The sequence below is a fragment of the Bison bison genome, unplaced genomic scaffold (genome assembly GCF_000754665.1).
Source record: "Bison bison bison isolate TAMUID 2011002044 unplaced genomic scaffold, Bison_UMD1.0 scf7180017864182, whole genome shotgun sequence".
NCBI classification, from domain to species: Eukaryota; Metazoa; Chordata; class Mammalia; order Artiodactyla; family Bovidae; genus Bison; species Bison bison.
The window spans coordinates 1,453,556-1,468,479 of NW_011494754.1; the positions used below are offsets into that span (position 1 = coordinate 1,453,556).

Here is a 14,924-nt window from a genome sequence, read left to right on the forward strand (position 1 = left end):
CCAGTAGGGGGCCCATTTGCTGGTGTGTCCTTAAGGAGTCTTTACTGGGTTTTTACACTTGGATTCCTTTTCACAACCTGGATATGTCACTCTTGAGGCCTTGATGATCATAAGCTTTAAAGTTTGTTGAAATAGTTTAAAACGGAGTAAGAGGATAGGAATTAAATCCAGTATATTCCTCAGAATAAAAAGTCACACATTTTCTTTTTTTTTTAAGTCGAGAATTATGTCTTTTAAAAAATACTTATCTATTTATTTGGCTGCACTGGGTCTTAGTGTCAGTACACAGGATCTTTGTTGGGGTGCATGAACTCTTTAGCTATTACTCATGGACTCCAGAATGCGCAGGCTCAGTCGTTGTAGTGCTTGGGCTTAGTTTCTCTGCGGCACGTGGGACCTTAGTTTGCTGACCAGGGATCGAACCCGCGTCCCCAGCATTGCGAGGCAGATTCTTAATTACTAGATCACCAGTGAAGTCCCAAGTCCTACATTTCCAATAATGTAAAACAGAGTGATAATCTTAGAACAGGAGAGGTTTCCATATGCTTGCTTTTGACTTGTAATAAGAGGGCTTCCCAGGTGGCGCTAATGGTTAAGAACCCGCCTACCAGTTCAGGAGCCATAAGAGACACAGGTTTGATCCCTGAGTTAGGAAGATCTCCTGGAGAAGGGAATGGCACCCCATTCCAGTGTTCTTGCCTGAAGAATCCCATGGATAGAGGAGCCTGGCAGGCTACAGTCCATAGAGTCGGACAGGACTGAAGCGACTTAGCACGCACAGCCCACAGAACCTGGAATGATTCTCCTGTCAGGTGAGGGAGGTCACATGTGCACAAAGATTTGTTTGCAGACACTGTAGTGACAACAGCTGTTCAAAAACACGTTGTTTAAAATGCTCTTTCTTCTGCTGGTCCAGCACTCTGCTGTTCAGCAAACGTTTGAACTTGTGACCTGTCAAATACATTCTTTCTCAAAATATATTCATTCCTCTGGTGTTTGAATATTTCTCATTCAGGTTAGTTCCTTTATTCGTTTCTCCCTGTCACACATGGATCAAAATTTAGGCATAAATGATGATACTTGGCGTTTGTAATTTATCCCTTTCAGCTGAAGTATCTCATGCCTTAATGACTAGTATCACAAAGTAGAAGATAGGTTCGTCTTAACATATAGAGGTTTAATCTGTTCTTACGTCCTTATATAAACCCCTACAACAGATGAATTAAAATCTTCTTGCTTTTTATTTATTTTTGTTTTGTTTTGTTTTGTTTTTGCTTTTTATTAAAAGGAGAAAAATAAAGGAGAAAAAATCTATAGCACAGTGGATTATATTATGTTAAAATTTATATTATATAGTCAGGTGTAGCAGTCGGGAAGGAAAGTCATCAAGTGCAAACAATGAAATTAGGGCCCTTAAAAAAAAAAAAAACTCTCTACATTTTCTCAATTTTTATAAGTTATGTGTTCTTATAATAAAAAATAAATTTTACATTCAAAAGATACATAAACCTTATTATTCCTTACTTGGATGATAATTGAAAGTTGGGTTCAACATACCTAAATTAATTTCTGCTAATAGATTGACGACTCTCAATTTCTTTCCTCTGCCCAAATTATAGTGACCTCTAAGAATTTATAACTACTCATTCTTCTCTTTGGCTCTCAGAAACAACTTACAGCTATGAATGGAGTTTAATAAGCCACCCTGAAGACTACCAAGGAGAAATAAAACAGAGACACACGCAGGCTCTTAATGTCTCTCAAGTAAGTAACTGGTGACTGGTTTTAATTGACAGCGTACCTAAAAATTCAGTGTCACTTTCTTAGCTGTTGAACCCAGAGTCTCTGTTATGATTAAGATTAAAAAGAGAGCCGTGGACAGAGGAGCCTGGTGGGCTACAGTCCTGGGGCCACAGAGAGTTGGACGTGACTGAGCAACTGAGCACACACATTAATGAATTATATTTCAAGTGTGTAGGTAGACAGGCAGATGTGAATAAAGGGGCTTTCAGGAACTTTTTCTTCGTTTGACTTACTTGGCATATCAGTCTGGGGAAGAAGGCTGACATGGGTCTCTGTAGTGAGGTTAAAGCCTGTGTTCCAACCCTTGCCCCTTTTGCAGTGTCAGAGTCATCTCTGATTCTTAGGCACATTTCTAGGATTGCCAAAAATTCATTCCAGTTCACAAATGGTTTGACTACCAAATATTGCTCCAAGATGTAAGCCATCACAGGAGGAAACATGTCCCCGTTTTAGATGGCCATAGACGATTATGTTGTCTTCATTTCTGAGACCGCACAGCTCCTGGTGCAACTCAAGTTAGCATCACCATCCCCTTGTCACTGAGCGCTGTTTCTCAAAGACTGGCATCTGGACCTGGGACAGCTGACCCACCAGATCTACTTGGTAAAAATGCAGGATTCCCATACATGCAACTTTGCGAATGGCCGCCCTTGGCTGGTCCATTTCACGAATGCCTCCGTAAGGCCTGTGGACATCTGTAATGAAGCTGAAGTCCTTCCCAGCTGATCGTCAGTGTTCTAGACTACAGGCTTCAGACATGGCAGTGTGTCCCTAGGTCCCAAGCCCCTGCTCTGTGCTGACTTCAGGAGAACAGCTTCTGGAATATTTAAGGATCTTCTAGGCAGTGGACGCATCCTGTTGTTTGCACGTTTGCTGGTGTAACTTTTCTTTATCTTGCAGTTGTCAGTAGGACGTTATACCTTCAAAGTAGCAGTTTCTGGTGAAAATGCCTTTGGAGAGGGATTTGTAAATGTCACCGTGAAGCCAGGTAAGCTTGGCTGGAAGAGAACCTGTGGTATAGGTCTCCCTTGCCTTTTGGTGCCTGAACTACGCGGTAATATATTATTTAGTTTTGCATTGAACACCATTGTAGAGACCATGCAAAGATGACATGGGTTTTTTTTTTCCCTTTCTGCTTTCTTAGTATAGTTCTTAGTACTCACTTGACACTGCTGTGCAGGGTTGCAAGGTTATTGCTTTCTCTTCTTAAGTGTGAGTTTCTAAGTCTTGTCTGACTCTTTGTGACCCCATGGACTGTAGCCGGCCAGGCTCCTCTGTCCATGGGATTCTCCAGGCAAGAATACTGGAGTGGGTTTCTATTCCCATCTCCAGGGGATCTTCCCCACCCAGGGATTGAACCTGGGTCTCCTGCACTGCAGGCAGATTCTTTACCATCTGAGCCACCAGGGAAGCCTCAGGTCAGTGGCAAATTGTCTGTGCCTTAGCCTCCTCCATCTGACACTCTTCTACCTTGGTTCCCTGTGACTCAGCTTGACCTTAGGTGAAAGCTTTTCAAATACATTTAACTGAGCACCTTCAGGGATCAAGGAAAATGCATGCCATGGGCTTTCAAGCCCCCCGGTCCTTTCAGGCTACCACTAGCCCATGGGTCAGTGCACTTGTGTGAGTTAGAAACAGTGGCCCTTTGTCAGGGTGGGCACGGCTCTGGCTCTGTGCGTGGAGCGTGGTGTGGTCTTGAACCTCCTCCATCCCCTCCACTGGACATAAGGGCAGTGGACCAACTGGGTGCCAACCCCCGCTCCAGCCTCTACCTCAGGGGTGATGAGGGAGCCTTCGGTCAAAGATTGGAGATCCAGTTAATCATAGGAGCTGGAACCATACTCCAGGGCTCCTCTTCTGCAGTTGCTGCTCAAACTCTGTCACCAGCCCCTTGGTTGTTATTACACATGTTCATTGAGCCTGGGGTTTTTGTACAAAAATCTAAACCCACAGACATGCTCCTAAAATGTATAGAAACATCCCAAAACATTAACAAGCACTCTGCACACTCAAGGCCTGTAGGATAAGCACTGTCTGGACAGGATATTGATGACCAGTGTGTTTGAAAGTTAGATGGTTTATTTCGGTGGTGGTGTATACAGAATACAACATGACTCAATCCGCGTCATTTTTTTCTGTCTCGCAGCTGGAAGAGTCAACCTGCCTCCCACAGCAATCGCTTCTCCCGAGAGACAGGAGCTCTCCCTGCCATTGGTGTCGGCTCTCATCGATGGCAGCCGTGGGTACCCTGCCTCGTGTCAAGGGTTTTGCCCCACGAACCATGAGATGTAATGGGAGCTCTCTGCTGAAGCTGAGAGGACTTACGGGCTAACTCATCAATAGATGGGCATCTGTCTGTATATTCAAGTCCTTCAGCTCCTTTAGCACAACTTCTCTGCCTTGGCTGAATTTCCCTTCAGTTATGTCTCATTTGTCTATGAGAAAAGTCCTTTAGGGCCTAGCTATTGCATCGGAATTAAAGCAATTAGGAAAGACTCTCCTTTCGATGCAGTCTATGTGATGAGCCTTTGGAAAGTCACTTTTAACAAATGGTAGAAGGGGTGTCTTTAGTGAGGGCAGGTAGAGTTTTGTTCATTTAATTCAGAGTTCATTCCTTCAATTAGTGTATGTAGAAAGGGACCCAGTGTAACTTCGTGGGTCCAGGCAAATGAGAGTAGATGAAAACATATCCTGTGTTTGACACTATATTCAAAATATGTTCAGCCGTATCAGTGTCACTGGTATTTGCATTTATGTCTGTCAAATCACAAAGCTAATACCAAATCCAGTGAGTGAAGAATACTTGCCTTGGTTCCTAGAGAAGAGTACCTGTCAGTCACTAGAGCTGCTCCTTTTTGCAAGTCTGCACAGATACGGAAATATATACATATCACACTGACACAGTCTTTTGCATCTCTTCCAATATAAATGTCTCTATTGCCCCCTTAGCAACGAAAATAAAGCACATTTTAAATGAAAATATTTATGAGAGGATGCATTATGTCTTGATTCCTCTAATTTAGTGTAGCTTGGTTACAGGAAACTGTTGAGGATTATTAATCTGTCACATGGAAGTTTCTTTCCTTAAATGAATGAGATGAAACTGGCTCCCTTCTAGGTCTAAATTACTGTTATTCTGCACAGTACATTTTGTTTACTGTCTTTTGAAGTAGAGGTGGGAGGTTTTCATGTAGGGTACAGTCTGTCTCTGGATTTACACTTAATGATTAGGGTGGTAAAAGGTGTTTTGTAATTATATAGAAGCACCTCTCAATTCTTTATGAATCTGTCAGTCAGATACTTACTTAAATTATCAGTAAGATATCATGTGCTGTAGTTAAAGTGAGTTTAAAAAAAAAATCAATAGTGCCTGTCACTGTGCCATTTAAATTCACAACTGAGTGGAAGCACCCTGACTCAAATCTGGTGGAAATCCAGGAGAAAAATCATGATGATAATTTAGGGAGAAGAAGAAATCTTCCCTTTAACACATAATGTATGGCCATTGAAATCTTTGCAATTAAATAATTTCAAATAAATACAAATTTAAACACTCAATGATATTAATCATGAAATTGATGTTTTAATATCCTTGTATTTAATTCTAGTTTTCATTTATTTTCAATCTTTCTAGAAAGTACAGATGATACTAAAATCGTGAGTTATCACTGGGAAGAAGTTAATGGGCCCTTCCGAGAAGAGAAGACCTCAGCTGATTCCGCCGTCTTACATCTGTCTAACCTTGTTCCTGGAAACTATACTTTCAGGCAAGTGGGCTCAGTTTCCAGCACTGATCATTTGACTCTTTCCTTAAATTGATGCATCTTTTCATTTTCATCAGGAAACAGGGCAGATTTGGTTTTGTCGGGGGTTTTGGTTGGCAACCACTTTGTACTCTGATCAGTAATATAAACTACAAGTGTCTATGCATGGGAAGCCTTTGGATTTGGTTGTCAGTAACAGTATGGGGTGGCACCTATTTTTGCTGTGTTAAGAAACGTGAAAGAAAGTTTCTATCTTCTGAGTCAGTGTGAGGCAGAGTTATGTGATTTATCTATTTATCTTTTTATAGCTTTTTAAGGTATAGCTGAAGTATAATAAACTGCACATATTTAAGATATAAAGTTTGATGAGTTTTGACATATGTATATAACTGTTGCACCATTGTCAGAGTCAAGATAATAAACATTTCCATCATCCCCAGAATTTTCTCATGCCCCTTGGCAATCCCTTCCTCCCTCCATCCCTGTCTCTGGGCAACCACTGGCTTGCTTTCTGCCACTTTAAATTATCCCAAACTTTCTAGAATTTCATATAAGTGGAATTGTACAGTATGTGCTCCTTTTTTCTTAGTTTCTTTCACTCAGCAAATGATTTTGATATTCATCCATGCTGTTGTCTCTATCAATAGCATATTCTATTTAATTGCTGAGTACTATTCCAGTGTACGGATATAGCACAGTTTACTTATCCTTTCATCTATATGGGCTCTGGGGTTTTTAGCTTTGAGCTATTATAAATAAAGCTGCCATGGACATTTGCATACAGGTCTTTTGTGGACATATATTTTCATTTCTCTGGGGGTAAATACCCCCCAATGGAAGAATTAGGTCCTGTGTTGAGTTTGTTCAACGTTTTAAGAAATTTCCAAGCTCTTTCCCAAAGTGGGTATATTATTATTTTACATTCCCACTCATAGTATATTAAATTTTCAACCTCCACATCCTTACCAACACTTGATGTAATCATTCTTTTTAATTTTATCTACTTTGATGGATGGTGATATCTCATGGTTTTAATTTGCGTTTTCCTGATAACTAATGATATTAAGCATATTGTAGGTGTTTATTGGCCATTCATGTAACTTCTTTTGTGAAGCTCCATTCAGATCTTTTTCCTATTTTAAAAATTACATTGTTTGTCTTATTTAGTTGTAAAATTTTTATACATTCTGAAACAAGTTCTTTATTTTATATATGTTATAGATATTTCCTCCCAGTATATGAAGTTTTGTTCTCTTAATGGTACCTTTTAAAGGGCAAAAGTTTTAAAGTTTGATTGTCTAATTTATCAGTTTTTTCTTTTATGTTTCATGCTTTTTGTGTTCTGTCTAGGTAGCTGTTGTTTATTCCTCAAATTGCAAAGATCCTGGTTTCTTTCTTTAAGTTTTTGTATTTCTGGATTTTATATTAAATCTGTGATCTATTTTGAGTTAGTTTTATATACTGTGTGAGATTTTTGAATGTTAAGTCAACCTTACATTCATGGAGTAAGCCCTATTTTATCATGATATTCTTTTTATATAAAATGGGCTTCAAGTTGATAATATTTTTATAAATATTTTTATGTCTGTCCTCATGAAAGATTTGGTTTCTGTCTTTCTCTCCCTCTATGTTTGTCTTTGTTAAGGTTTGGTGTGAGGATTATACTGGCCAAATAAAACAAGTTCATCTCCTTTATTTTCTGAATTATTTATGAATAACTGGTGGCATTTTTTTCTTGAATGTTTGATAGAATTAATCAGTAAGATCGTCTGGACCTGGAATTTTCTTTTTGGGAAAGTTTTGATAATAAATTTGATTTCTTTAATAGATGTAATGCTATTTAGATTTTCTGTTTTTTACTTTTTCTTTTTTTAAGTTTTATATTGGAATACAGTTGTTTAATAATGATGTGCATCTGTTTTTTCTTGTGTCAGTTTTTAGTAAATTGTATTTTTCAACAAGTTTGTGCATTCCTACTAAATCATCATATTTTTTGAAATTAAGTTGTTCATAATATCTTCATATTATCCTTTCAAGTCTGTAGGATCTGTGATGATAACCCCTTTTTCATTTCCAGTATTGGTGATTTATGTTCTCTTTTTCTCTCGATTACTTTAATTAAGGGGTTTGTTAATTTTATTTATCTTTTCATAGAACCTAACTAATGGAGAAGGCAATGGCACCCCACTCCAGTACTCTTGCCTGGAAAATCCCATGGACGGAGGAGCCTGGTAGGCTGCAGTCCATGGAGTTGCTAAGAGTCAGACACGACTGAGCGACTTCACTTTCACTTTTCACTTTCATGCATTGGAGAAGGAAATGGCAACCCACTCCAGTGTTCTTGCCTGGAGAATCCCAGGGACGGGGGAGCCTGGTGGGCTGCCATCTGTGGGGTCGCACAGAGTTGGAGATGACTGAAGTGACTTAGCAGCAGCAGCAGGACCTAACTAGAACTGCTTTAATCTATTTCTTGTTTTCTAACTTGTTCTTTTCTGTTCTAGTCTTTACTATTTACTTTTGATTTACTTTGTTCTTTTTCTTCTACTAATGACTTCTTAGAGTAGAATCTTGGGTCATTTTCGAGTCATTTATTTAAGGACTCAGAATGTATTCTGACTAAACTTGGTTGTGGAGGAAGGATCTTAGGTGTTTGGTTTCCTGTCAGAGTGAGAACTGGAGTTCGGATCTTGGTTGTATGGAATATGTGGGCTAGAGGCCCAGAATACCTGGGCCCCCTGTAAGTACCTTACCTACAAATATGTCCTGTATTCTTTCCAGAGCTTCATTCTCATAGTCCTGTTTATACCTGGTAAACATGCACTACTACTCTGAATTAACATCTTAATTCCAGAAAGATATAGTGGCCTTATTTCACTGATCCAGTTGCCACATCCCCAGTGAGTTTACTACAGGAGGGTCAGTGCAGCCCTTTCTCTGTTGTTTGTGTAGGTTGAGTATCATTTGTATTTGAAAGTGCTTAATTCTAAAATGGCTTTGCAAGGAGTGTCCTGAAAACACTTAATACTTAGTCCTCTAGGAAAGAATGAGAAAATTAAAAGGCTTTGTATCTGAAACTTGTGAGTGATTTTCTGCCTCTACATGTTCAGGCCTGAGGGCAGGACTTAAACTGATACATTCTGAATCTCCGGTAACAGAGAGAGGTTTCTGTGTTGGCCAGGGTTGTTTTCTTCATCCAGCGTCTGGAAGAATCATGAGAAATCCACATAAAAGAAAACCCTATTGTGTGACTATATTGCTAGCTAAAAATAAAGTAAATAAACAGCAAAAAATATATCATCAGGTCTCTTCTTTCCTCAGCTTCATCCTCAAGTTTCTGCTCTGAGTTGTTCTGAGAAATAAACATAGGCAGACTCGGCTGACCACTTGCCTTAAGATTTGGCAGATTCATGCAGTATAATAGCCTCCTGTCCTTTCACTAGGTTGACTGTTACAGACTCAGACGGAGCTACTAACTCCACAACGGCAGCCCTAATAGTCAACAGCGCTGTGGACTACCCACCAGTTGCCAATGCGGGACCAAATCAGACTATAACTTTGCCCCAGAACTCCATCACTTTGAATGGAAACCAGAGCAGTGATGATCACCAGATTGTCCTCTATGAGTGGTCCCTGGTGCCTGGGAGTGAGAACCAAGAGGTGGCTATGCAGGTGCGTTCTCATCCTGCCTTCAGACTTCTATTTCTCTAGCTGTCTGTTCGTCTGTCTCTCATTCTGTCCGTCTTTCTTTCTGTCTTTCTTTTTGTCCATCATCCATCCATCCATCTAAAATATTGGTACAAGGGGGAAGCTAAATTCGGAAAACATGTTTTATAAAGTTGCCTGTTACAACCATCAGGAGAGTAGCTAAACTCACAAATCTTCTAAATTTATGTCACTTTCCCTCACTCACTCTATGTAAGCCCAGAATAGCAACTAAGCAGGTCCTAGTTGAAATGTAGACCTTAAATGTTGAAAACTTGATCTTGAGGTCCAGAAATATCATTTTAGTACATATTAGGATAAACATTAGAAGTAATCTAGTTTAAACCTCATTATCAGAAAATTCCTGTGTTTTTGTTCCTTCTAGTTTTAGAAATTGCATGTTATCGTTTCTAGGTCCAGCAGTCTCTTGTTGAGATCTCTTTGTATTTACCTTTTGATTGGTTCCAATCTCTAATGTATCTGTCTGTAATAACAGACAGATTAAACAGCAATAAAATGTTGCTCTATTTGTATGCATGTGTGTGAGCTGCTTACTTATTCTTCTTTTGGTGATGGCCAGAGCTGTTGGTTTTTGTTGCTAACCAGCTTGGTACCTTTGAAGTTATGTTATTATTTAAGAGTTTAATGGAAAAAAAGATAGTACCTTACATTGCACCCTTCCTCTTCTCCTTCAAACACCGTCTCACCAGTCCAAGATAAATTTCTTGTTAGTGTTTGTGATGAAGTCAGACAGTCCATGAAGACTGACCTACTTTACTTTTTTGATCTTTCTGGGAAGAGCTTTGTGATTATAATGAATTAAAAATGACCGATTGGATGCATGGAACTTGAAAGAGCTGTGAGTCCTCTGGATACCCTTAGAGAGCACGTGGTATAGTGTCCATCTCTACCTGAGAGTTGTGGCAAATGCTGTTTGCAGCTGTTGGGTTAAGAATTCGGATTCAGAGGAGTTTGGATACAAACAAGAACATGGACTATTTTGTATTTTTTCAGTTAAAAAAATATTTCAAAGTTTCTTTCCCTTAATTTCTGAGAATGATGTGCCCAGAGCTAATGGGGCAGTGCATCCATGTCTGCGGGACCTGGATCCACAGGAGGTCACTTGTGCCGGACTGCAGGGCTAACTTCGTTGCTCTGTGCACCTGCCCACTTGCTGGAAACACTCTCGGATTAGCCACAGTAAGGATGCTGCTGCCTCGTGGTTGACTACCGTGTTGAAAGGAGTAGTGCTTTTTATGAACTGGGACAGTCACAAAGATAAGTTCTTAAACCAGACTTCTTTATACTTAGACTAAAAATTCTCAGTAAATTTGTCTGCTCAGTTCGCATTTGCTGCAAGCTTCCTTTTAACTGTAAGCATAGCATTCCTGTAACCATGTTAATTTTGAGTCATGTACCGGAGATTATACTTTCTCTAAGAGCTTTCCAGAAAAAAAAATACTTTGCTCTATTGAGTCAAAGTAGGGGAAAGCCCTTTTTTAAGGTCTTAAAAGAATACATTTCTAATTTCAGCAACTCCCCTTGTGATAACACACTTGATTTTCTATTATTTAAAAAAAATTTTTCCTTTAAAACTAAAAGAAAAACATGAACAGAAATTTACCTATAGATAATCGTAGGATCTGTGAAAGTAAATACATTATGATAGGACTTAAATTTAAAAATCCTTTCCAGGATGCCATGAACTTTAAGCTTAGGCAACAACTGGAAAAATTTCCAGCAACACAGGAGCAAAAATAACCAAAGGGGTATTAACCAGGAGGCAACAAGGTTAAACTACTGTATACTCAACTGAAAAAAAATGCCTTATTGAAAAGTTCTGTTGTCCCAGCATTTTAAAAATTTATTTTACATCAAGGACCTACTATATTGGGCTTCCCGGGTGGCTCAGATGGTAAAGAATCTGCCTGCAGTGTAGGAGACCCAGGTTCAATCCCTGGGTCAGGAAGATCCCCTGGAGAGGGCAAGGCAACCCACTCCAGTATTCTTGCTGGGAGAATTCCATGGACAGAGAAGCCTGGCAGGATATAGTCCAAGAGTAAACTACTGTATACTCAACTGAAAAAAAAAACCTTATTGAAAAGTGTTGTTGTCCTAGCATTTTAAAAAGTGAATTTACATCAAGGACCTGCTGAATACCACAGGTGTTGAACTCTAATCAATATAGTAATACACTATAATGGAGAAGAATCTGAAAAAGAATATGTGTATGTGTAACGGATTCACTTTGCTAGACACCTGAAACTTTGTAAATCAACTATAATCAATAAAAGTTAAAAAGAAAGTATACATGCACAAAAAGAAAAATTCAAGAGATGATAACATATGGGGTAAAATAACAAAAAATTGTTTTTGATCATGATTTATTTCCTGTGGTTAAAAAAACTCAAATTCTGATAAAGCAGAAACCCCCCTTGACCTCAACCAAGTCCCTTTATATGAGATAATTACTGTGATGAGTTTAACCTGTGTGTCCAGAATCTTTGTGTTTGTATGTGTGTAAAGTACATATAATAGTATCTCCCACACTGTAGCCATTGTTGCACAGTTTTCTTTGATTCATATTATGTCTTTGATATCTTTCCACTTTTTAATGTATACATCTACTTCATTCTTTTAAACGTCTTTCTTTGCAGCTAGCCTCCCATAGTGTATCATGGTGGGCTTGGCCGTTTCTCTTTTGATGATCATCTGGAATGTTCCCTTTTCTTTTTTTTTTCTATAGGCAATGTCTTAGCATCCATGGGGGAGTCTCCATTATTACACACGTGAGCTTTTCTTTAGGGTAGATACTCAGTAGAAAGGCTGGGTTGAAGAGTGTGTACTTTTAACATTTGAATGGATGCTGCCATATTGACTTCCAAAAAGACTATATTAATTTATATTCTTTAAACTGTGTCTGAGGATATACTGTGGACTTTAGATCCCATTTTCCTGGGACATGTATATATTTTTTAAAAGCAGGCTCTCCACATTTAGTAAAATCACTAGTTTTTCATTCTGTCATGCTGATTACTTGTGCTTCTTTAATATTATTTTTTCCTTTTCATTTTTGTATTTGCTATGACTTAGGGAGTAAAGACACCATACCTTCATTTGTCTGCAATGAAGGAAGGAGATTATACGTTTCAGCTGATGGTGACAGATTCTTCGAAGCAACAGTCCATGGCTGTGGTCACCGTGACTGTCCAGCCTGGTAGGTGAAATAGGAAAGGAATTTAGCCCCAGAAATTAAAACAGAAATGACACCTGGGCTTCTGGGCTACAGACCAGTCAAATTTGGTGGAAATTCTCTTAAGCCTTCGAACTGTCAAGAAATTGGGGCTGCAGGAGCTAAATCTTAATATAAAGCCAATTTTCTTTTGTGGTTCTGAATTGTGTCCTGACTGTGTCCCTAAACTACAGCACAAGGGACAAATGAGAGCCCTCTGCAGAGACCCTGTGGGCTTTGATGCCATGTCCCACTCTGCTGCGAAGCTCAATTGCATTCTTGAAGAGGCTGGTAGGTATGTGTGGCTTGATACGCAGAAGGCTTGTGGCCAGACTTTGGCAATTGACTAGAGTTCCATTCCATGACTTTTGAGGTCTCTTCAAGAAACCAGAGATGTACACATTACAGAACAGTATTTCTTGCTATCTGTCATCCCAGTCTAAACTTGGAATATTTAATTCCTGGGTCAGCTAAGAGACTGCATGTATCCCCCCCAGGATTCCCAAAGGACAGGGCACACTCTAGTAGCCACCTGATCCAAATATGAGTAATTTGCTTAAATCCAGAAATCAGAAGATGGCAGACTTCATGCAAAGAGATGTTACTTCTTCACACCATTTCTATAATTCTAGAAAACAACAGGCCTCCAGTGGCTGTGGCTGGCCCGGATAAGGAGCTGATCCTCCCAGTGGAAAGCACCACCCTGGATGGGAGCAGGAGCAGCGATGACCATGGCATTGTCTTCTACCGCTGGGAGCGTGTCAGGTAGCCCGCCCATCTCGTCACTGAGAGCTGGGTTCACACCCTGGCTCAGTGCTAATACTCCCGTTCTCTGGAGGATCCAGATTAAGCAATCAACTTGAGATTGTTGAGGAGTCAGGATTTAAGCTCGTGTCTAGAAGTGGAGGGGCACCATTGTTTAAGTTCTCCATCAGGCGTGGATGGACAGGATGGGCATTTCTTGACAGTGGAGGGGAGGTGGCAGCAGGGCAGGTGGACAGGGCAGTCTTGGGGTGAGGTGGGCTTCCTGACAGAGGAGGTGCAGGAGAACCTGGGGGGTGTCCTCATGAGAGCCCCCCAAGTCTACATACTCTCAAACCACCTGCAGTGACTATAGACGCAGAAGTGCAGAGTTCAAGGGGATTCCTGTATCCTGAGACTTTTTTTTGTACTTTACATGCTTAATCTTGTGGAATACTAGATCAGTTCTTAAGAGGTAAATACTATTATTCCCATTTTAAAGGTAAAGCAACTGAGGCTTGCAGAGATAAGTGAGATCACAGGGCTGAGCAAGCTCCAGGAGTCAACCTGGGTCTTCCTGACTATAGAGCCCAGTCTTCACAACTCTGCTGTAATTCCTCTCTTAAATCAGTTACCTGGCTTGATCCCTCCTCTTCCATATTCTCCTGAAAGACAGCTGAGGATTTCAGCAGATTTTATTTAAAGAAGAAATAGCAGAGGGAATTCCCTGGCCATCCACGGGTTGAGACTGTGCACTTCCACTGCAGGGGACGCAGGTTTGATCCCTGCTCAGGGAACTAAGATCCTGCGTGCCACACAGTACAGCCAAAATAAAAAAGAACAAAAGAAGTAGGAGTGGTTTCTAAGGCTCCATCTTCTAAAAACAGATCATTTCACTGACAGCTCAATTAAAAAAAAAAGAACCCCAAAATCCTCTTCCCAGGAATCCAGCAGATTTTGTCTGAAATAGGATTTAGCTTGTGCCTCTTACACAAAATTCAAGAATCTAAACGAGTAAAAAGTTATCTTAGAATTCTCTAGATGGTATATATTATTGCCATTAAAAAAAAAAGACCATCTATAACAAACAACATGCCTGCCATTCTCAGACTCTCATACCTTGAGCTCATTGTTAATGACTGTCATGTTTCATAGAGGCCCCAGCGCAGTGGAAATGGAAAACTTCGACAAAGCTATAGCCACAGTAAGCGGTCTTCAGGTGGGTACCTACCACTTCCGTTTAACAGTGAAAGACCAGCAGGGATTGAGCAGCACGACCACCCTCACCGTGGCCGTGAAGAAGGGTGAGTCAGGGCAGAGGGCGGGTGGATCCGCTGGTGGAGGGGGCTGGGCGCCTTCTACTTCTCAATCTCACAGACCCTTCAGTTCAGTTCAGTCGCTCAGTTGTGTCCGACTCTTTGCAACCCCATGAATCGCAGCACGCCAGGCCTCCCTGTCCATCACCAGCTCCTGGAGTTCACTGAGACTCACGTCCATCGAGTCAGTGATGCCATCCAGCCATCTCATCCTCTGTCGTCCCCTTCTCCTCTTGCCCCCAATCCCTCCCAGCATCAGGGTCTTTTCCAATGAGTCAACTCTTTGCATGAGGTGGCCAAAGTATTGGAGCTTCAGCTTTAGCATCATTCCTTCCAGTGAACACCCAGGACTGATCTCCTTTAGAA

At 40.4% G+C, this 14,924-nt stretch overlaps 1 protein-coding gene across 2 annotated transcripts in view; it reads left to right on the forward strand.

Moving 5' to 3' along the window:
* KIAA0319 (KIAA0319 ortholog) overlaps positions 1-14,924 on the forward strand; it is a 42,049-nt gene that overhangs the window by 10,675 nt on the left and 16,450 nt on the right. For both annotated transcript variants that reach the window (XM_010843505.1, XM_010843507.1), the window contains exons 5-12: positions 1,667-1,764; positions 2,704-2,791; positions 3,950-4,042; positions 5,438-5,570; positions 9,008-9,236; positions 12,363-12,486; positions 13,134-13,266; positions 14,398-14,546. In XM_010843505.1, coding sequence (XP_010841807.1) covers positions 1,667-1,764; positions 2,704-2,791; positions 3,950-4,042; positions 5,438-5,570; positions 9,008-9,236; positions 12,363-12,486; positions 13,134-13,266; positions 14,398-14,546 — 1,047 coding nt within the window. The remainder of the gene's footprint in view (positions 1-1,666; positions 1,765-2,703; positions 2,792-3,949; positions 4,043-5,437; positions 5,571-9,007; positions 9,237-12,362; positions 12,487-13,133; positions 13,267-14,397; positions 14,547-14,924) is intronic.